At 52.6% G+C, this 20,521-nt stretch overlaps 1 protein-coding gene across 1 annotated transcript in view; it reads left to right on the top strand.

Moving 5' to 3' along the window:
• The window catches only part of CASTOR2 (cytosolic arginine sensor for mTORC1 subunit 2), a 125,626-nt gene extending 121,181 nt beyond the window's left edge, over positions 1 to 4,445 (top strand). Inside the window, exon 9 of the mRNA XM_059829345.1 lies at positions 2,945 to 4,445. Within this exon, the coding sequence (XP_059685328.1) occupies positions 2,945 to 3,010 (66 nt within the window). The 3' untranslated portion in view covers positions 3,011 to 4,445. The remainder of the gene's footprint in view (positions 1 to 2,944) is intronic.
• Positions 4,446 to 20,521: the final 16,076 nt, after the last annotated feature.

Genomic DNA, 20,521 nt, shown 5'->3' on the forward strand with positions numbered 1-20,521 from the left:
TTATTTGGGCCATGCATTAAGGTCTGCAGATCTTCCTTACTCAAATCAGTATTTTAGCATTTTCCTTGCTACTTGCTGTTTTCTTTTCTTACGGTTTTAAAAGCCTTTTCATCTGGACACTGCTATTCTAGTTCTCAAATCCTTCCACCGTGTGGAAGGTGCATTTCAAGCCCTCCTCTGCTTGACTTTGCCCCGGGAGTGCTGCCTGGGCTGTGTGCTTGCTGGCTCTAGGCTGGTTTCTTGGCTGCGGCCCTGACCTAGATTTTGTCATGTTTTCCCTAACTTTGCTACCCAGACACCTTGACTTCCAGTGACATTTCTCAAGGTCTAAGTGCAACTTGAATCCTTTCTCTACATCCTCCCTTTCTTTAGTTAAGGTTGTTCAGTACTTGTTGTCAACGATTTAGAGTGCTTTATAAAAGCTTGTTGTTCCCTCTGACCTGATCTTTTTTTTTTTCTGTGCATCTTAAGGTGGTTTTTGTCACTTAATTTTTTATTTGACCTGGCTGTTAATACTCAGGTCTTCCTGCAGTGCTGTAGCTGTAGACGTTTGCCCTGGAAATCAGGACCTGTGCTTGAGAAGAAATCCCTTTGGGAGACAATGCTGAGATGGGAACCTCCAGGTCTTTGGCGTGTCCCCTGGGTGACATAAGGTCCGGCTGGAGAGAGCTGTGGTTTCCAGCTCCCTCTAGAGAGACCAAGTGAGAAGAGTCCCTTTTGCCTTTTCCAGGTGCTCTCGCTCTCATGTGCTCGGAGGTGTCTTGCTCGCCTTCACCAGCATTTTGCATCTAATGAGGCTGAAGCTATGTCTGGGACGTAGTTTGGAGCTTTACTTTTCCCTTCGTGGTAGATGCTTTGGTCTGCCATGGCTGGCAACTGAACATGTTGCGCCAGCCGCCCTGGGATAGGGATCTTTTCTGCGGGGCAGAGACAGGGGGGACTTCTGCACTGGTAGCAAATTAGGATGTGTCCTACAAATCGAAACTGTTTGCACATCTGTCCTGGAGAAAATCCGGCCCAAACGCGTGTGGCATGATTGAGACCATTTCCTTGATGTTAAGGAAGTCAAACATTTTGCAGTGAGTGAAGGTTCAGCCCATTTTGTTTCAGCGAGGAGGTGGGTCCGTGCAGGTCAAAGCCAGTGGGCCAGAACCGGCCGCTTCTGCCTCCTCCTGCTCCTGTACTGCACTTAAGGAGCATATGGAGAGAGCTGCTGATCATCCGCTGGGGCTGGCTAAGAAAATGGGTTTTGCAAAATTGATTCCTATGTCTTTTCTCATTATCTTCTGGAGAAACAGAGAGTCATACAGCTTCTTCCACTGCAGTGTTCAACATACCGGGAAAAACGATGGAGGAGAGGCAGTGGAGAGTCCCGTCTCGAAGTCCTATTTCCTACGGTGGAGGTTTGCTGGGGTTTTCTTCGTAACCCAGAAGAATTTGCTATATGGTTGTTTTAAGATTATTTTCTTCCTTTCCCGGCTGACTTTGTTCACACATCATCAGAGTTAGCCGCTCCTATTCCATCTTACCATTGGAAAACTGAACGTTTTTCTTGTTGTTTCTCATGGGATTTTTTCCTCAGTTTTGTTAAAAGCCTTGCAGAAAATCATAGTGCAGTTGTATTTCCACTGTCTGAGCTCTGGAGAGTGTCCAGTGAGGCCAGGTATTGTGCTCCTGGCCCAGGACTCAGATACCTCGCAGAGGAGGCAGTCCCGTCTTCAGCTTACTTAACAGGAATTATTTTGGCTTCTTGCAGCAGCTCACAGATAACTTATTTTTCCCTCAATCCCCTTTCCAGTTTCCAAGAGCTGTTAGCTGCCTGTCCCCTGAGTGTCGTCTTTGAGTTTATGTAACGGTCAGATGCCTTTTTTCTGTCTGAGGTAACTTTATTTGTGGTATTCTTTTCTACCAATGACGGTTGCTCTGAGATCTTTTGCATCTTCTGTTGCAAGGGGCTTTTCTTGCAGTAAGTGTGAAAAGACACCCACTAGTAATTTTGTATAAGGACTGGTATGGTTAAGTCTCATCACAAGACTGGATAAGAAAGCTCAGGTGCTATGCCACGCCATCTGGGACCCTGCCACCACAAGCAGACTGGTAGTTCTCTTCGTCCTTTGATGGACATGTCCCCCCGTCACCCAACGTGGTCTCCCCACCCACGCTTTTGGGTCCCAAACCTGTAGGATGCCCCAGAGAGCCTCACGGGGCCCTTAGGCAGCCACATAGATCCATCAGCACAGGCACCTTGCGTGAGTGAGCTCCTGGTGTACAAATGCCTTCAGGCATAAATCAAGTCTCTGGAATATTTGTGGTGATAAATGAGCTACAAGGACTCTTGGAGCTTTACCTGGGCATCCCCTTTCCTCCTCTCTGGGAAAGCTGTGTTGGGAATTGCAAGAAATAAGGTGGTTTTTGGACAGGCAGTGGCTCTCTTGAGCCAGACCCAGCGCTGGCGCAGTGACAGCGCCGAAAGGGTTGTCAGGTTTTCTCTCGCCCGACTGCGCTCCCAGGTGGGGAGCAGCTGCTCCGCCGTCTGCCAGGGCCAGTAAAAAGAGGGGAGGTGGTACACGACCATCCACAGGGTCAGCGTTGCTCACCCCAGCGAGGTGCTGTACCGATGAAAGGAAGGGAAAGGAGGGGAGAGGAAGAGGAGAAGGAAAGGGAAACCCCAAAACAGTTGCCTCCCCACCAGCACCCACCGTGCAGACAGCAAAACAGCCAGATCTCACTTACAATGTTTGCTCCTGGGGCTACCACGGGTTAACGCTTTTGAACCGGAGGGTGTCTCTTGCAGACGGAGTCCTTTCTCAGCGGAGTTCAGTTGTTCACCAGCAAAGTGCCTGGCTCCTTGGGACTGTTCTGGCTTTGTCTCCTGCCTCTCCTTTCCTTACCATCCCTCCCTGGCTTTTGCTAGAGCGTGACCTTCCTTTTTCTTTTCTTGCAGGTACCTGAAGAAAATATAAACGGTGTGGTCAATGCACTCCAAGTCAGTCAAGCTGAAAAGCATTAGAAATCTTCTGAGCTGGTTCCAGATGCTTTTTATTATTATAATTATTATTATTATTATAATTATTATTATTATTATTCTTTTTTTCTCACAGTATTTCTTGAAAAATCTGATTCCAGAGAGTGACATGAAAAGAGACTGTGGAAAGTTGAGCAGAAACAGCTCCAATAAGCCTTTGTTTTAATTATTATTATTATTATTATTATTGTTATTTTATTAAATTTATGAATGAGGGGCAGGAGGAAAGGAAGTTCGGACGGTTTCCTGACATTCAGCTCCCAAGGCGAAGTGCAACCTGCCCATGTCCTCGGTGTGGAAGGAGCTGCCCGGGGACACCCGTCTTTCCCCGAAGCGCGGTGGTGCAGATGGCCGCATGTGCGGGCGCTCTGCCGAGAGCTTCGCAGCACGGCTGGGATGGATGGGCTGCTTGCTCAGAGAGAGCCCTGAAAACCGTAAACAAAATGAAATGTGGAATTAAACAGAAAAGACGTCGCATAGTGCTGGCTTGTCTCCTCGCATCAGACTTTCTGAGGACTGTCCGTCATTGCGTATGTTGAGATAGGATGGGAGTTGGGTTCTGTTTCCCCTGGCAAAACTGTTTGGCGTTGGAAAAGGGGAAAATATCCAGTTGTTTGAATTTTCCCTTTCTCCCTGCAGTCAAAGCCTGGCTGCTCCCAGAAAACCTGGGCAGGGGGAGCATTGCTCTGGCCCACCTCCTGGCACCGAGAGTTCTGTCTGCATTGAAACTCAGCTGCTTTAGCTCAGTTTTCCCCAGTCACCCTCCCACTGCCCCCAGTGTCCTCCCACCATGTCCCTGGCTCCAGGGCAGCTGCTGTCCCCTCACCCCCACATCAGAGCCATCCCCAAGCCCTTGTCCCCCAGGGCCAGCAAGGGGAGGGAGGGATCTCTTCTCCTGTCCCCGCGGGCTTTTTCCCATCCACTTCGCACACATTCATGGGGTCACGAAGCATTGCCTGGGGTCCCTGCCTAGCTGCTCCTGCACGTCCCAGGCCACCTCGGCCAAAAGCCGCAGCGGGTTGTCCCCACCAGGGCCAGGAGGGTGCCCAAGCCCTGCTGGGACCCTCCTGCAGTCTTTCGTCACCTCCTTCATCACCAGGGTGGAAATCACTGCCAGCTGGGGACTGGCCTCCCGGGTTTTTCTGTAGGGTTCAGTGGGCAGCCCTTTGAAAGCAGAATGGTGCTGAAAACGTATAAAACCCGAGGCATTTCCTTCTGGTCCTGTCGCGCGAAGATGATGTGGGCTTTTCCCGTGGGGCAGCAGGAGTGTGTTTGCTCCTGGCTTGAGCCAAAGCTGCGGGCCAGCGGGAGCCAAGCGTTGAGGCCCATGGTGGCACCCGCCTCCGAATCGTGCCTGTGGCCACTCCCAGCACTGTGGAAGACAGCGGTGCCGGGTGCCGGCAGAGCAAGCGTCACCCAAGACGTAGGTACCAGCAGTCTGCACCGTGCCGTGAGCATGCAGCGAGGGGTGGTGGAAAGGAGGAGCTGTCTGCAGAGGACTCTGCTTTTACGGTCAGGACCCCAAGGATCTCTTGCATTTCCAGACTTACTCCAATTTCATTTTTGATGTGAACAAATTGCAGGTCTTAAGAGTTTTAGTGAGGGCTTTCCAGCCTCGCTTAAGAGACAGCCTCCAGCATGGTTCTGCTGACGCTGTGTCTTGCGGGTTTGAGCCAGGGCTTTGCGTTAGTCTGGAGGCAGTAAGCAAGCACCTGGGATCACGCCGCAGGTATGGTTTGTACCGGTGTGTTGGACATGCAAACAAACACCGGCTTAGGGCTTGCTGTTTAGTTCTCCATTCACGGCGCTGGAGGGCTGAGCTTAACGTTTGTGGTTTCTGGTGCTGCTGGACCCAGACATTGAGTTTCAAATCTTTCTGCTTTTTCATCAGTGGGATGTTGTGTGGCAGCTAGCCAGGGAACCGGAGCATCCACGGGAAAAAGCGTGGGCAACTTTCCTTTGTAGGCCCTAGCTGAGTTAAAGCATCCCTGCTGAGGAACACTTAGGCACGTGTTTTGTACTTTACCGAACAGTACATTTTACTGTTCCTTTACATGGGTTTTCAGAATTGCCCCATGATACATTATATTCACTCCAGATTTCTGGAGTAAAGGTTTATTCCAGGTGCGGCACCATGCGTCTCTGGATGTTCGGTTGGAAAGATGCTTCGGTCTCCTGCCACGTGCCGTAAGGAAGTGAGCACAGGCTGTGTGGTGTGATATTTTAAAAAAAAGCACTTGGGGATGTTTTCTGGGAATCTGCACAGCGTCGTTGGCAGTGAGCTGAGCTGAAGAATGTGGCAGGGCGGTCGGTAGCTTTTCACCGCGTAAATTGTTGAAGGGTTTCTCATTGGGGTGGCAGATCGGGGTGTTTGTAGGACTGTGCAGGATTTGTTTGGAGAGGGATACCAGCGCGCTAGTTGGTGTATGGCTACTGAGCTGCCAGCCAGGCTTTCTGATCGGCAGAGTTGAGCCTGAGCTCTCCCTGTGTGCGTGGACAGTGTCACCAGGACGGGGTTGTCTTTGTGCTCCTGGGTTTTGTCAGCCATTGGAAAATGATTATTTAGCCGCTTTCCGCATCAGAGAGCAACGTGTGTTGCCCTCTGCGTGTGCTAGTGCTGCTTTGTAAGGACCGCGACATGTACGGTAAGGAATTACTTGAAACAAGCACCAACTTTACTGAGCCTTAAGAGAAAGCGAAAAAAATAGGTTTTAATTTTTTTTTTTTTTTTTAACTTTGCACTCAGGCTATCTTAGAGGCTGATTTTTTAATTTAAATTTCCCACTTTTTTTCCCAAGGGAGTCTGCCTTAAATTTGTGAAAGCTGTAGAAATTTTTGGGGTGTTTCAAAACTTCACAAAGCAGGTTGATGTCCCAGCAGGAGAAAGTTAGCCTGAAAAATTCACAAGGTGTAAAATGCCATTGAGGGACTCTGTCTCTGCCATCGTCCTCGGCTTCACCTTTTAATTTCCTCTCTTGTTTTGTCCTGCAAACCAAAAAGATTGTTTCAGACAACTTGGGGTAGTTTGATGCTTTCCCTTTAGTGTTCCCCATGTCGCTTTGCTGGTGGGAACTGAGATACTCTGAATTTAGGCAGAATTGGTTGAACCTTGAACCTGAGCCCTGGGGAAGGGCCGTCCAGCGCGCGGGCAGGATCGGTGCAAACTTGCGCAGTGGTGTTGCTTGTGAGACCTTGTGGATAAGGCAGGAAGGGGTCTGTAGGGGCTTTGTTAAAAAAAATTAATAGTAATAATAATAATAATACAACACCACAGTGCTTAATGAGCCCAAAGCAGTGGCCGTTAAGCTGCTCAACAGCTCCTGCTCTCCCGGCATCTGGCCTTTGAGGGGGAGAAAAATTGAAGGGTCTTTCTGGTTTTTTTAAATGCCTTATGATGATAATGTCTCTGAGCATCCCTGGCATTGTGCTATTCAATGCCGTGTGGATAAAAGGAGGAGCATGTCTTAGTGGGACGCCCTTCGGCTGGGCGGCCGCGTCGCTGAAAGCCCGGGTTACCCGTCAGCCACCCGCGCTGCCCCCCGCGTCCCCGCTGGGCTCTCTGGAGCCTTTCACCTGGCCGTGGCTGCTGCTAATCAGGGATCACCTTAACGCTGCGGGACCCTCCCCGTGCCCTCTCGATTCCTCTCGTTGCACAAACGTTCACCAAACAGCGAAATGCAAAAAGTGTTTCCAGCCCTGCAAGGAGGGGTGGGCAGGGACGGAGAGCATAGCCCTCCTGCGCCCTCCTTGTTTCTCTGAGGCCTTTGTTTTCTTAGAAATTTCAACCTTTCTCATGTTGTGTGTGTTACTACGTAGGTTTTTGTCTTTTTTCCCCTGCCCCAATTAGATGTTGGCTGCAAATTCCTTTCTACTGTGCAAGTGTGTGCATATGTTCATATAATTGTATAGTGTTTACATAGAAATACTTAGTATGTCTCTATTGTACACTTATATAAATACCTGTGTTTTATGTTCGTATGGCTATATACTGTACATAGCATATATACTTGAGCAATATAGGTTAATATATACTGTGTGAGTACATGTGTGTATACTCTAGGCACACGCTCTGTGTGTGTATGTATATGTAGTAAGTGCTGTATACACACATTTATTCACCATATATTTTTAATTCAAGTATATAGGCAATATGAATACTTATTACGCTCTCGGAATTTCTCTAGACATTTTTAGCAAAGAGCAGCAGCGAAGCGACCTGGAGCAAAGCTGTGGCTCCTCGGCTTGCTGCGAGTAGGCAGAGACCCACGCCGATTTGCAGCGTCGGGTTTTCCTGCCTGTTTCAGAAACACCCTGTTCCTCTTCAGTTTGGTGCCTCAAGCACAGAGACTGTAGGGAAGTTGCTCCTTTTTCTTTACGTGTATTTTAGTTGCTGCCCTGAATTGCTTCAGCCTGTAAGTAGTGATGGTTCATTTGCAAAGTGCCTGCCCAGACGCTGGCTGGGGGGTTTGCAGTGGGGCTTCCAGTTCCCGCAGGCACCGAGCCGGTGCCCGTGCCACCCACCTTCCCCCGGCCCAGGCTGGGTCCGGGTGTCAGCCGCGGGGAGCACCTCCTGAGCTGCCCGCACGCGAGGTCTTCGGGGTGGCCCGGGCTTGTCGCCGCATCTCCTCCGGAGCCGGTTCATGGTGGCCTCGCCCAGCGTCTCCGCGCGAGGCTGTGGGCGCGTTCTGCGGGTGGGTGGTTTCCTGGTAGATGTGTCTGGTGGTGGCTCGGTGGCCAGAAGGCAACCTGTGGCTAACACAGACCTCTGGTATTTATTGGGAAACTCCCATTTGTTGACCTGTGCGGAGCTTAAATCAGTGGGTTATTTTTAAATAGATGGAAGTGTTGGAGGGTCTTTTCCCATTGAAAGTAGGAGAGGCTGTTCGAACCCAGTCATTGGAAGCGTGTGGTCTTTGCATCTTGTCGTCAAGAGGTTCCTGCTGACGAGGAGTGCTGTTAGGGTCCAGGTGGGGAAAGGTTTTTACCCAAAACATCCCCTATTTTGATATTTCGGTTACGCTTCGCCAGATGGAGCGGGGTGCTGCCTTGCAGCTGACCTTTCGGCACTTTCAGGTTGCTGATTTCAGTCTGCCCCATAAATGCATCCTTGCATAAGGTTGTGCAGCTTTCTCTTCCTTTTCAGAGATTGAAGTCAGTTTGGTTTGCAGTTGATAGAGCTTCTGAAATACTGTGCTTCCAGTGGCGTCTATTAACCTCTCTCGCATAAAGAGGCCTTAATGGAAGTATTTGGGTTTGCTGGAGCACAGAGGTCGTGGCACCTGCAGTGGGTGACGTTAGTGTTAAGACTCACTTAATGGTAATGCCATTTACAAAGAGCATTCATCGTATAAACATCATCCTGCTGCTTCCAAATGTATTTTTAACTCCAAGCTCAGTGTTACCATTCCCAGGGGCACAGGTAGGGAATGCTCTTGGTCCGAGAAGAATCAACCCTGGTCTCTAACACAAAGCTTGTTGGTGTCAGACCCTGCTTGTGGGGTTGCAGATGGCACCGAGCAGTGATTTACTCCTTTAATACATGCCATGCCGAGCAGGTGTGGGGATTTTCAGGACTGACACTTAAAGAAAAATGTTACTGGAAGGTCATGATTGCTTTAGCCAAGAAAAGCATCCAACAGAAGTTTTTCAGGCTTAAATTTTCCGAAACGTGAAGTTTTGTCCTGCAGACGCTGGGAGGGAAACAAGGCAGGGCAACGCGGGGGGCACATAGCCGAGGAGGTCACTCAGTCTCCAGCACAGCTCTGTGAGCACCCACTTCTCTTCTGACGCACCTGATGCTCTCAGCAGCGTGCAGACACCTGAGAGAGGCAAGGCAGAAAGCAGCTCTGCTCAGAGACTACACTGGCGTGTGCGATGCATTTGCAGGGGCTGGATTTGCCATCCCCAGGCACGAGCTCCCAGCGCGTTCCCCCGCCGGCTGCCCCGCTCGGGGACCTGTTGTCTCACAGTGTGTCCCGGGGACGAGGGTTTAATAGCATGACTCTGACATCCCGTGAAGGTAGGGAAGCTGTTTGGGACATTAGAGGATAAACTGCATGTGTTTGACCAGTCTGGCTCTGAAAGAAATGGTTTCCCGTCTTTTCTTAGCTTTGCTCTACAATGCTTCAATTTTCTTCTGTTACAAAGGGAGCAGCCCGCCCTGGCGTAAGCGAGTGCGGCCGTTACTGCCCCGGCTGCGGAAGGGCCATGGCTTCGGTCCGTGCTGACTTGCAGCAGCCGTGGTGTCGGCCCCGGCTTCTCTATTCCTGTGGGCACCCCTGTTTCCGTCTTGGCAGTTTCCCCCACGTCTCCGTGGTGCGGCAGTAAGGGGTCTGCGGAGGTCCCTGTTAGTGGGCAGGCATGGGAAGGCCAGGGGAAAGGCGGGGGCAGCTGGAGTACCGAGTGATGTAAAGGAATTATTTTTTTCTTTTTTAGTTGTGCAAATATGAATGTACGCGGTTTTGCTCGTTGTTGTGAACACAAAAGTATTTTCATTCTTCTCTTTCCTCTTTGAATCAAACAGACCTCCTCTCCCTGCCCAGCCTCCCCGCTCAGCCCAGTGACCCCCGGGGGCTGCGTTTGTCCCGGTAGCACCATCCCAGCAAGGGTGGCACGAGCCCTCCCAAAGCCCCGGTATTCAGAAAATCTTCCGCTGCTCAACCTCGCCTTGGGGGAAAGCCTCCAAGTACCACTGTGTGTGTTGAGGTGATGGTGGTGTCGGGCACTGTGGCCGGAGCGGTTAGTCACATCCTTGTGGGTTTACCCGTCCGTGTACCCACACGTACTGTTTGAGAGCACCAGGGCATTCAAATTCCCTACTTTAGGGGTCAACGGCTTGAGTAGAAGGTGCCGGGTCCTGTGTCGGCACAGTCAGTGCTCAAGGAGAGCAAACGTTCCTGTCTTGGCACTGGATAATTGGTATTTTCTGATAATGACGAGGGAGAAATTCTTCGTTCAGCCCAAGCCTGAGCGTCGGCTGCTAGCTCCCGAGCGAAGGTGTCTCACAGCAGCATTCGGTGATGGACAAGAAATAATGTTCTGATGAGGATTTCTTTTCTCTCTGTTACTATGACTATTGTGGACATCTCTACTAAGCAGCTTAAGGCATCTCACTTACCTGTTCCACTCCTGCCTGCAAATACTGGATTGGATTAAACTTTTATTATGTGCTAGAGAGTAAAACCCAGCAATCCTTTGCCAAATAGTATTTATGCATTATAGCATGTGCTGGGGTGTGTTTACATTGGCCAAGATGTGCAGATCTGCCTCCAGATTTAGATACCTTCTCCCCATGAGCGCACTCATGTGTCTGTCTGTCTGTCTGTACCCTGCGTGGGCCCTATGTGTCAGGGGCCAGCAATATCCCCCGGGCATCCTGGCAGCGCTGAGCCGGTACAGAAACGCTCTGTGCGCATCCCAGCGAGGGTTGTGGGACCTTCCCAGGACACCTGGGAGGGAAACGCTCGATGGTGAATCTTGAGTTATTTTGCTGTCTTCAGTCCTCTGTTTTCTATCCCTTCGCCTCCGCCTTTGTTTAATTTTCATGAAGCCCGGCGCGGTTGAAATACCAGCTCTCGTTAGCACAGGCGAAGAAAAGGACTGGGCTCGGCAACACGGGGCGTGCGCTGGAGGCTGATCAGCAAATCCTGGCTGTAGCAGCAGTAGCCCCTGCAGAAGCTCTGGTGAGCGTGGAGCAATGCACAGACCCTGGTTTAAGCAGGGGAAATAAATGAAGTATGTATCAAAGTATATTCTAATTTTAGAGTATGAACGTGCAGAGAAACATACCTCTTTGGAACGTATATAGCCAAGATGTCCCTTTCTTGGTCTCTCTAGACAGCACCAGCCATTTCTCCTTCAGCTTGGGAAGATGATTTGTATACGGAAGCTTGGGACTGAATGTTACCTTGTAATTGCAGATTACGTGTCATAGCTTTTCCCTGCTCTGTCATTCCCTTGCGGAGATTACCTGTGCCGCTGCCTGCCCCGGCTCTGGTGGGGGCCCGACCATGAGGGAGCACGAACCCCAGACAGCTCAGCCCAGCTGAAAGCCCGTAGGTCTTGCAGCCGAGGCTCGGGGAGCGGCGGAGGGACGGCAGCCGCACACCTCCTGCCCCGGCTGCCCTGCTCGAGCGTGGCCACGGCCAGCGCAGCTCGGCACCGCCCCGGGCTGCGCCAGTGGTGGGGTGGCTGCAAAGCAGCTGCTTAATTCCCTGGGCTCCCTCGGTTTTTTGGTTTCATCCTTTTTTAGCTTTCTGCGGAATTTTGTAAATGACGCGTGGGTGGATTTTGGATTGGAGACTGATGGAGTTGCCCAGCAGGAATCTGGCAAGGTTGAAATTTTGAAATATCTCTGAGAGCGGAGTGGGAGCGCTTCGCTCCCCTCTGTCTTAGCTCTGTCCTCTGCCTGTACCATAGGAGAGCTGATCAGCTGCCGAGTGTCCCTCTCTAGGCAGACCCAGCGGTTTTACCGATGTCCTCCCAACCCTAAAAGATAATGCCAAAAAACAGGGTCCTTTCATCCTTCATTTTGGGGGGCTGGTTGCTTTTTTCCTCCCTGTGTGGATGTGGCAGAGGCAGTGTCTCTCTTGCATGGTGCGTTTGGGAAGATGCCGTTGGAGGCTGCCTGTAGTTTGGGGTCCCCCTGCTCCGCTCAGCTTTCTGCTGCTATCTCAGCGCCTTGAGGATTTGAAACCACCTCTCTGCAATTACAGTAATAAGCTTTTGCTTTTTCCCAAAGGATTCCTACCAGCTCTTTTGTAACTTGAAAAATACAGTTTTCCAGGTTTCCTGGCCCTTGTGGGAATGCTGCTGGAAGCACCCCACTTGCTGGGATGGCTGCTGTGAGCATTAATGCTCCTTCAGGCCCCAAAAGAGGCGTTCAGCCCCATTTGCCTGCTGAAACGGGCTGGAGCAGCCACCGGGCTCAGGCTGGCGGGGGGCTGCTCTGGCGAACAGGTCGCACGGGAGATCCAGCCCCGGCGAACGGAGCCGCCTTGCCCTCCGCGTCCTCGCTGTCCGCACGGAGTCATTCCCATCGGCTGGAAGGGGATGCGGAGGGAATTTCCCTTTTGCTGAAGGAGACCAGCAGTCTCCTGTTTGGGTTTGTGGTCGGTGGGAAGAACGAAAGAGCATTTTCCATGTGGGAAGCCGAAGGAAGGGGCGAGGCGGTTGTATGCATAGGACAAAGGAGAAAACACCCACAGCCTTTTGTTGTAGTTGTTTCTTGTAATCACTTTAAGGCCAGCCTTGTGATTTTTTTGAATTTGTGAGGTCACTGAAATTACCTAAAGAGCTGGCTCTGCTGCTGCAACTGCGGGAACCGCAGACCTTCCTAGGGCGGCGTGGCCTCCGGGCAGGACTGGCCCGCACAGGGAGCAGGGACCCTTCCCACCGCGGCTCAGCCCTGGGGCACGGGGGGTGTGCAGGGCTCTCCCACCCAGCCACGCCGTTCATCTGCAGCAGTACGCGTCGGCAGCCTATTTAACTAGTCCTGTTCTTGAAGAAACCACTGAATTTTGAACGTCTCCTTTCTGGGAGCAAACCTCCGTGTTTTCCCTTGCAGTGCGCGTTTGTGCCGGTGCTGTTTAGCGGGGTCAGCCCCGCGCCAGCGCGTGCAGGACCAGGCTGGGCTTGGGAGGTTCAGTGTACAAAAAGGATGGCTCTGCAGTAGGAATGCCCAGTTTTTCCTTTGACCATTAGGAACAGACGCTGTCTGCTCCGGCTCGATGACCTCAGCCTTGTTTTAGCTTTATCATAGAATTAAAAAATGCATTGTGCCCTTGCTTTCCTCCAGAGCCTGCCCGCCGGGGTCCCCTCTCCCAGCCCTGCGGGGCCCAAGCCACACTGTCTCTATTCTTCCTTCCTCCGGGTTTTTATTTGCTCTGCATTTGTGAACGGCTCCGGTAGCGTGGGGGAATGGAGGAGCACATCAGTGTCCCTGGGGCAGGGAGCTGAGGTGCTTTTGCAGCTCCCCGGAGGCACTGGAAGAGTCTTTTCCCGGTGTTTTTGGTTGTGCTGGAGCCGGGGCTGCCCTCCCCTCTCACCCAAAGACCTCGCTGCTACTGCTGCTAAAAATAATCGTGCTAATCCAACGGCCGTTGATAGCAGGGGTGCGAGAACTGCGTTTGAGTGCTGTTAGTGCCCGGATGAGGGGCCTGGCGATGCGGAGGGTGGTGGCACTCACCTGCCTCTCGCCAGCCCAGGGCTGTGCTCAGTCCCCTGTCCCCGCTGCCTGTGGGTCACTCCTCCCGTCGTCCCTCCCTTCTGCGTGGGCCGCAGGCTTGGATCTGGGGTTCATGAGACACCAAGCTGAGGAGTGGGCCATTGTTTTTAGCACTGTGGCAGCCGTGTTTTCTCCCAGCGCATCCTCTTCCTCCTCCTCCGCGCTGCCTCTGCAGCAGCCGGGGATGGCAGTGACAGCACAGTGACGCTTGTCCTGCCAGACAAGCAGGAGAGGGGAGAAAGAGGCCGCCGGGCAGTGACTCACAGCAGGATCCGGCTTTGGATGCTCCGATTCAGCCTTTGGAAGAGCCTGTCTCCCTCCCTCTCTCCATTAACTCCCCTGGTAAGCCCGCTCTCCCCTTGTTTTCACTAACATTAGGGAGTGTGATGACCTCAGTTCGGTGAACACGCTTACCCGCTCCCGCCACCGAGCCGTGCCAGCAGGTCCTGGTGGTGGTGGGATCTGGGGTCTCTTCGGTGCCGCAGCGCCCGGGGAACGCACTCTGGATCTGCAGCCCCACCTCACAAATGTGTCCGGCTGCGGCCCCGCAGCACGGCGCTGGCTCGCGTCAGTTGGCTCCTGGTCTTTGGGCATCGTAAGGCACCCGGGAGGGTTCGTTTGGAGGGAGCGTTGCATGGAGGGAGCCTCATCGTCCTCATCAGTGCTAAAGGACAGATTTGTAGTTTGGTTCCTCTGCGCTAAAATGCAGTGAGCTGTTACCCTGCAGGGTCACAGGGCAGGTTTACGCCATAACTCCGCTGCGTTGGGCATATTCAGAGCTGGACGGGTGGGGATCAGCCCTTCCATGGCCATGGTGCATTGCCACTTTATTAGTGTCTCAACTGGCTTGAACAAGACTAAGCATTTCTCTCTTTCTCCCCTTCTTTTGGACTTAAGAAGGAGCCTAGATTTTCCCCAGGTGCCCGGGATGGTCATAGCATTGACCTGAATTTCTAGAACTGCCAAGAGAGCAGAGAGGCTCCTGGTGCAGCGGCTGCCCAGCTTGGACCAGGGTCTGCCCCTCTGCTCCCCGGCTGCTTCAAACGGCCGTGCTGGGCCGCCCGGGGAGGAAACACAAATCTGTAGAACCTTCTTAAAAAAAGTTATTTATGTATCATTTTCTCTGTAAAAGTGAAATACCACTTCTGGCCTCAGACACCCACCGAACTGGATGAGGTCGGGCTGGGGACGCAGGCAGCCCTGGGCACCCCGACCTCCTGCAGCCTCTCCTCCCTGCTCACCTCTCAGAAACCCCACGGGAGCCTTTCCTTTGGGGGCGAGCAAAAAAGGAGTATTTTTTTCCCTTTAATTACCAGACTAATGCAAACTGACTCGGGGGGGGGTCCACCCTGTGCAGGGGCCCGTGCTGCACCCCCTGCTCCGGGCTGCGGCCCCGGGAAGGCTGCTCGCCGTGCGGGCAGTGCCGGCCGCGGTCAGTGGGGCCGGGCACCGCGTCCGCAGGCAGCAGCTCGTGAGAGCTCGGGGGCAGAAGGCGTAGGGGAGACCGAAAGCATCGGTGACCTTCGTGCCGGCCTCTGCGCGAGGGGGACTGTTATGCCACGGGGCAGAGGGAGTGGTGGCAGCGGGTGAGGATCGTGCTCTGGGCACGAAGTGTGGAGCTGAGAAGTGGATGCTTTGCTTTCCCAGCGAGTGCACACGCTTCTTTTCTTTGCTGGTCTTATGCTGAAAAGCTGAGATTTATGTACTGTATGGAAAAAAACAAAACAAAACAAAACAGAAAAAAAGAAAAAAATCCTAATGTTCCAAAATAAATGACAGTATATTTTGTACTTTGTAAAGTGTTAATTAAAATGAAAAAGAATAAAAAGTGAAACATACGCTGTCTGCTTTTGTACTGATCAAACTGATGAAAATAAAGCAGAGCTTGGCATTGTCTATAAGATGTAGCTCTCTTATTTTGTTGACCTACGGCCACGCTGGGCCTTACTCCCACCAGTGCCCTTTGCCTATGTACACCCATTTCGGAAGGTCAGCAGATGTCCCCAAGGCTCTCCGGTGTCCCGGACCTGTCACCGGGTGTATTTTACCCCTTAGGGTACCCACCACCATCTTCTCCATCCTGCCACTGTTCTCTGGGAGCCACCAAACCTGCCCCATCCTGTTCCCTTAAAATAAGAAGTCGGGGGACACGGCTGGGGTATTTGCAAGACTTCATTTTTACTGCTCACAGAAGGGTGCGAGATGAGATGCCCGGGAGCCTGGAGAGCCCCAGCAGAGACCCCGGGGGGCATCACCCGAGCCCCGCACCCCGACAGGGGCAGGGGAGCATTCTCATCCCCTCGCAGACTGTTTTAGGGCGGTCGCAGCTGGGTGCTGTCCGAGTCTCGGTAAGCAATGTGGCTGTGCAGTGCCATTGCCACACACTGCTTGGCAAGGAGGAGCTGAAGAACCTGGCTGAAGTGTGCGAGAAAAACCACTGAAATTAGATCTCTCGTCACCCCATCTCAGTTACAACAATGTATACTGGATGTTTAAAGGGAAGCAGCTTGTCTGCATGAACTGTAGTCAAGAAAAGTGCCTTCTTTTTAGTGCAGTGTAGCCCATTTTTGCCTCTTGGTCAAGTGTAAGAGCATTCACGTAAGAATTTAGTGTGGGATTGCTAATCTGGAATGGAGCTTTAATGCAGAGCGTTGCCTTGAGGATTTAATCCATTAAAAAAAATAAAAATCAACACACGCACAGCTCTATAATCTCAGCACTGCCTGTAGCTACCCACAAAAGCAACTGGGATCTTAGGGTAAATACACAGGATTTAGGAACGGGCGCCTAGACCCCCAAAGACACTGCGCACACACTGAGAGGTTTTTAGCATTAGCACTTTTCTTGCTTTCCCTGCCCAGGCTTATGCCCTCGTGCAGGAGGGGCTGGGGGGGGCTCCAACCCCTTACTAAAAATGCTACAAAAATAGATTCTGATGAGTCACGACGAAGTAATACTATTTCAGCAGCCTTTTGAATGCTTCAGGCTAATTATTAGTTCTCTGAGTCATTTGTTTTGGAAGGATCCTGTAGAGGAAAGAGTTTGCTGTAATGTAGCAGGTGCCTAAACTGATCTTTGTCTTTGGGGCTTTTGTGTGTTTCAGTCCCAGTCAGGCAGTTTGCCGATGGACAAGCCCACCCTCGCCGTGCTGGGGCTCGCGGGGTGGCCGAGGGGCCAGGGGAGCCCTGGAGGGGCCGGCTCTCCTGCAAGGAATTGCCGGCAGCCCGGTGGCACGGCGAGCTGCGGACGGGGCGTTGGGGCACGGATGGCTCATCCCTTCCCTCCTGCAGCCTCACCCCCCCGGCTGCTAATAGGCGTCGCAGCCCTGCTCCGACGTGCTCGGAGCTGTACATGTACACAGCTCTACAGGAGCGTCTTGTGCCAGAGGGCTTTCAGGCTATTTTAAGCCAAACCCAACAGCACGGTGGTGTTTGGAGGGTGAATTACTCTTTGCTAATCAATGCAAAATCAAGTAGGTTATTTTAGTTCTAATTTGAGCTGCTCCCTGTGTGTGTCCCTGGCCTCTATCCGCCCTCGCTGCAGGTATATTTAGGGATGCCAGTATATTTTGGGCTGGCTAATTTGCTACTTTGAAGGACAAAATGATGCAACGTTGCCTCGCAGCACATACCTGTGATGACCTGGGGGGTCATTACACCACGGCAAGGCTCCTGCACGGCCCTGGCCCATCGATCACGGGAGTCAGCGTAAACCTCTCAGGTTGTGGCTACCTTTGGTAGGTAAGGTGGCAGGGGAGGGAAGAATGTATTTATTTTTCTATTTTCTGAGCCTTTTCTTCTCAAAACAATTGTCTTCTTTTAGTTATTTCCTAGATACAAAGCAGTGCAGGAAGAGCGCTGCTGTGAATTAGGGCCCGGCACATCCTTTTTCATCCACATGCTCCAATTTTCTCATATCCAAAGGCCCCACCATCGACCTCCAAATACATTTGGACCCATCTTTGTGTTCTCTAATTTGCAATCTGCTGTTGGAGACCATCCGGCCCCGGGATGGACCCACGGGGAGCAGCAGATGTGAGGGGTATTTCTCTGTGCTTTAGTGTGTGTGGTGACTCCCTTCATCCCACCGGGAGAAAATACGCTGAGCTGCTCTCAGCATACAAACAGGAGTAGCTCCCCCCCCACCCCCCCCCCACCCCCAGGAGAGCTGACAAGGCCAAGGGATCTAGGATGGGAAAGGGCTGTGAAAAATAAACTCTGATCTTTTTTCAGTGTGGTTTTTTTTTCCTGGTGGGCTGTGTAGTCATGTGGACCTTTGGTTGAAGGCACATCTGGCTCCTCTTCAACTTTGAGGGCGGTGAACCTATTTTTGTAGTTGTAAGACTTTAGCTGAGGTCAGACCTTCTTCTTGGTGCCAGAAGTCACCAGTGTCCATCTTTCACCTTCTCCAGAGGTTGCACTCAGCTGGAGGACACTGCCTGCTGCGCTGCTGCAGTTGGGGACCCTTCAAGATGCTGCATCTCAGAGACTGCCCGTCTATCACCCGTTCATCGCCTCTGATGCTGCACAGCCTGCACACAACCTCTCGATCATGGCAACCGGGAGAAGTGACTGAAGGCATGAAGATTGCCTCCTTTAGCAAGAGATGAAGACATTTTTTACAACTGACAAGCAAGTCTTCTTTAGAAAACCCGCACCAGACCAACTTCCAGGGTGCCGGGAATGATGGTTTCATCCTGCGGCCGCTCAGGCTCCTGCCCAGCCAGGCTCGTGCTCCTCACAAGCTGTAACAGATGCTTTCTCCGGGCTGAGCCATTCCCAGAGTAGCACGGTGCTGGTGGGCACCAGAGCCAGCGGCTCCACCAGCCCCACGGTCGGAGGGGTCGGGCAGGCTGGCAGCAGCCATCTGCCAGCACTTGCTTTGAAACTGGACCCACAGCTGAGCTGGGAGGAGTGAGGCCAGACGAGTAGGATGTTTCAGCCAGGCTCTAAGGAAAGATGCAAAAAAAACTGGGAAGGGAAAGGCTCCCGTCTCTTTCAGCTGCTTGTAGCGAGATGCAACATGCCACCGAAAGGGCTCCTTTTAGCAGGGTCCACACGTTCCTTGAACCCCTCCAGGGATGGTGACTCCACCACCTCCCTGGGCAGCCTCTTCCAGTGCTTCACCACTCTCTCAGGAAAGACATTTTTCCTAATATCCAGCCTGAACCTCCCCTGGTGCAACTTGAGGCTGTTTCCTCTTGTCCTGTCACTTATCACTTGGGAGAAGAGGCCAACACCCACCTCCCCACAACCCCCTTTCAGGCAGTTGTAGGGAGCGATGAGGTCTCCCCTCAGCCTCCTCTTCTCCAGACTGAACACCCCCAGCTCCCTCAGCCGCTCCTCATCAGACTTGTGCTCCAGACCCCTCACCAGCTTCGTCGCTCTTCTCAACCCTGGCTGCAGCCCCCCAGCCTGCCTACCGGGAGGGACGTCTCCCCAGGCGCACGGCAGGCGGCTCCGAGGAGCCCTTTCAGATGGAAGACGGGGCAGCTGCACCGCACAGGGCTGGATATAGGGTTTCCATTTGGTCTTTATTTGTCCGCAGGCAAATAATACGCTGGCAGCGCTGTGCGGCTTCGCAGCTGAGCAGGGTGCAAAGACGGCGGCCAAACACCCTCCGCCCCGTGACTGCGGTTTGCGAGGGCTGCAGGGGCCTTAGGTTTACTTAGTGTTTCCCGCTGAAGGCTTGCAGGGAGCAGAGGATTTCTTTACGTGCGTATGGATTGTAGGGCTATAGGGCAGGACGGCAGCGCAGCCCAGCCGGTGCTGCAGCCAGCATTCCCTCTACCCGCCGTTTGCTGCAGAGGGAACGTTGGGCCTACGAACACCAACCTTTTTCCACCTGCTTTTCAACATTCACAGTATGATGCTGGCAATTAGAAAACACGGCGCTGCAGACAATGTTCTCTTTGTTATCACTCCGAGGAACCTTCTGCCGCTTAGACTTCTTTCCCCAGCAACCAGAGGGAAGGGGGCTCAGCTTTCGCCCCGCACGGCTGCCCCTGCGCTGCCAGGATCCTGCCGGTACGAGCGCAGAGCGTGACGAGCAGCCTGGGACCTGCAGCTCCAGCCCAGGTAACCACGGGCTCAGCACGTCCCACCCGCATTTCAGCTGCGACACAAGACTTGCCGGCGGTGCACGGGAGCAGCAAACCCACCCACAGTTCGGATCATGATTTCGGCCACGGACCATTGCTGCATGAAGAGCGCACAGGCTGTCCCTGCTTGTGGTCCAGGAGGATGACGTGGTTGGTTTGGGGTGTGTAGGAATTGAGAGTATAGCCTGCTTCTTGCCCGAGGAGAGTACAAGCAGCTGATAGATGAGGAACATAGAGTTGGGTTTTGACGTTAAAGGAGGCAGCAATGGTTGGGAGTGCGGGTTACAGAAGGCACTTTTCCTTAGCTAGGGTCTGCTGCATTGAGTTTCTGCAGTCTGGCCTCCGCTCTGCCCCGGCAGGGGACAAAAACACCCGCTCCCAGAAGTTTTCCTCATCAGGGCTATGGTTAGGCTGATTAAAAAAAGTGAGAGCTAATATATTTGACATCCAACTCCGGCCTCTGCTGCCTGTGCAGGCTTTTGCTGACCCATCCTACCCACACAGCCACCCCACGGGCAGGACAATCCGCGCTGCCCACCCAGCAGCCTGCTGGAGGTGACTCTCTGCCCAGCCAAGGACACGCAGTGCAGCGTGCTACTACATTTGTCACCACCCTGGCAGCGCCCGCCGTCCACTTCACATGCTGACCCCTCTGTACAAAACTGCTGAGCGAATGCAAATACACCGGGAGTTGGTGTTAGGCCTGGGGGGTCTCAGGCCGTGTCTAACTTTGCAAGTAGTGCAAGACACTATGAATAATGGATAATGAAATGATTGCTGCCACGGCCTCGCTAATGGCTCTGGACACGCTCTAGTCTGATCTTGCGGATCAAATAATTTCAGCAATACCCACTTGTACTGGGTGGCAAGGTTGTGGTAGCAGGGGGCTGCAGGGGTGGCTTCTATGAGAAGACACCTGAAGTGCATCCACGTTGGGCAGAGTGAGTTCCACCCAGCTCCAAGGCAGACCTGCCGCTGGCCAAGGCCGAGCCCAACTGCAACGGTGGTAGTGCCTCCGTGATAACATATTTAAGAAGGGGTAAAAACTGCTGCGCAACAGCAGCTGGGAGAGAGCAGTGAGAATATGTGAGAAACAACCATGCAGATGCCAAGGTCAGTGAACAAGGCAAGGGAGGAGGTAGAAAAGCCAGGAGTAAGGTTAAGCCTGGGA

Source organism: Gavia stellata, chromosome 25 (genome assembly GCF_030936135.1).
Source record: "Gavia stellata isolate bGavSte3 chromosome 25, bGavSte3.hap2, whole genome shotgun sequence".
NCBI lineage: Eukaryota > Metazoa > Chordata > Aves > Gaviiformes > Gaviidae > Gavia > Gavia stellata.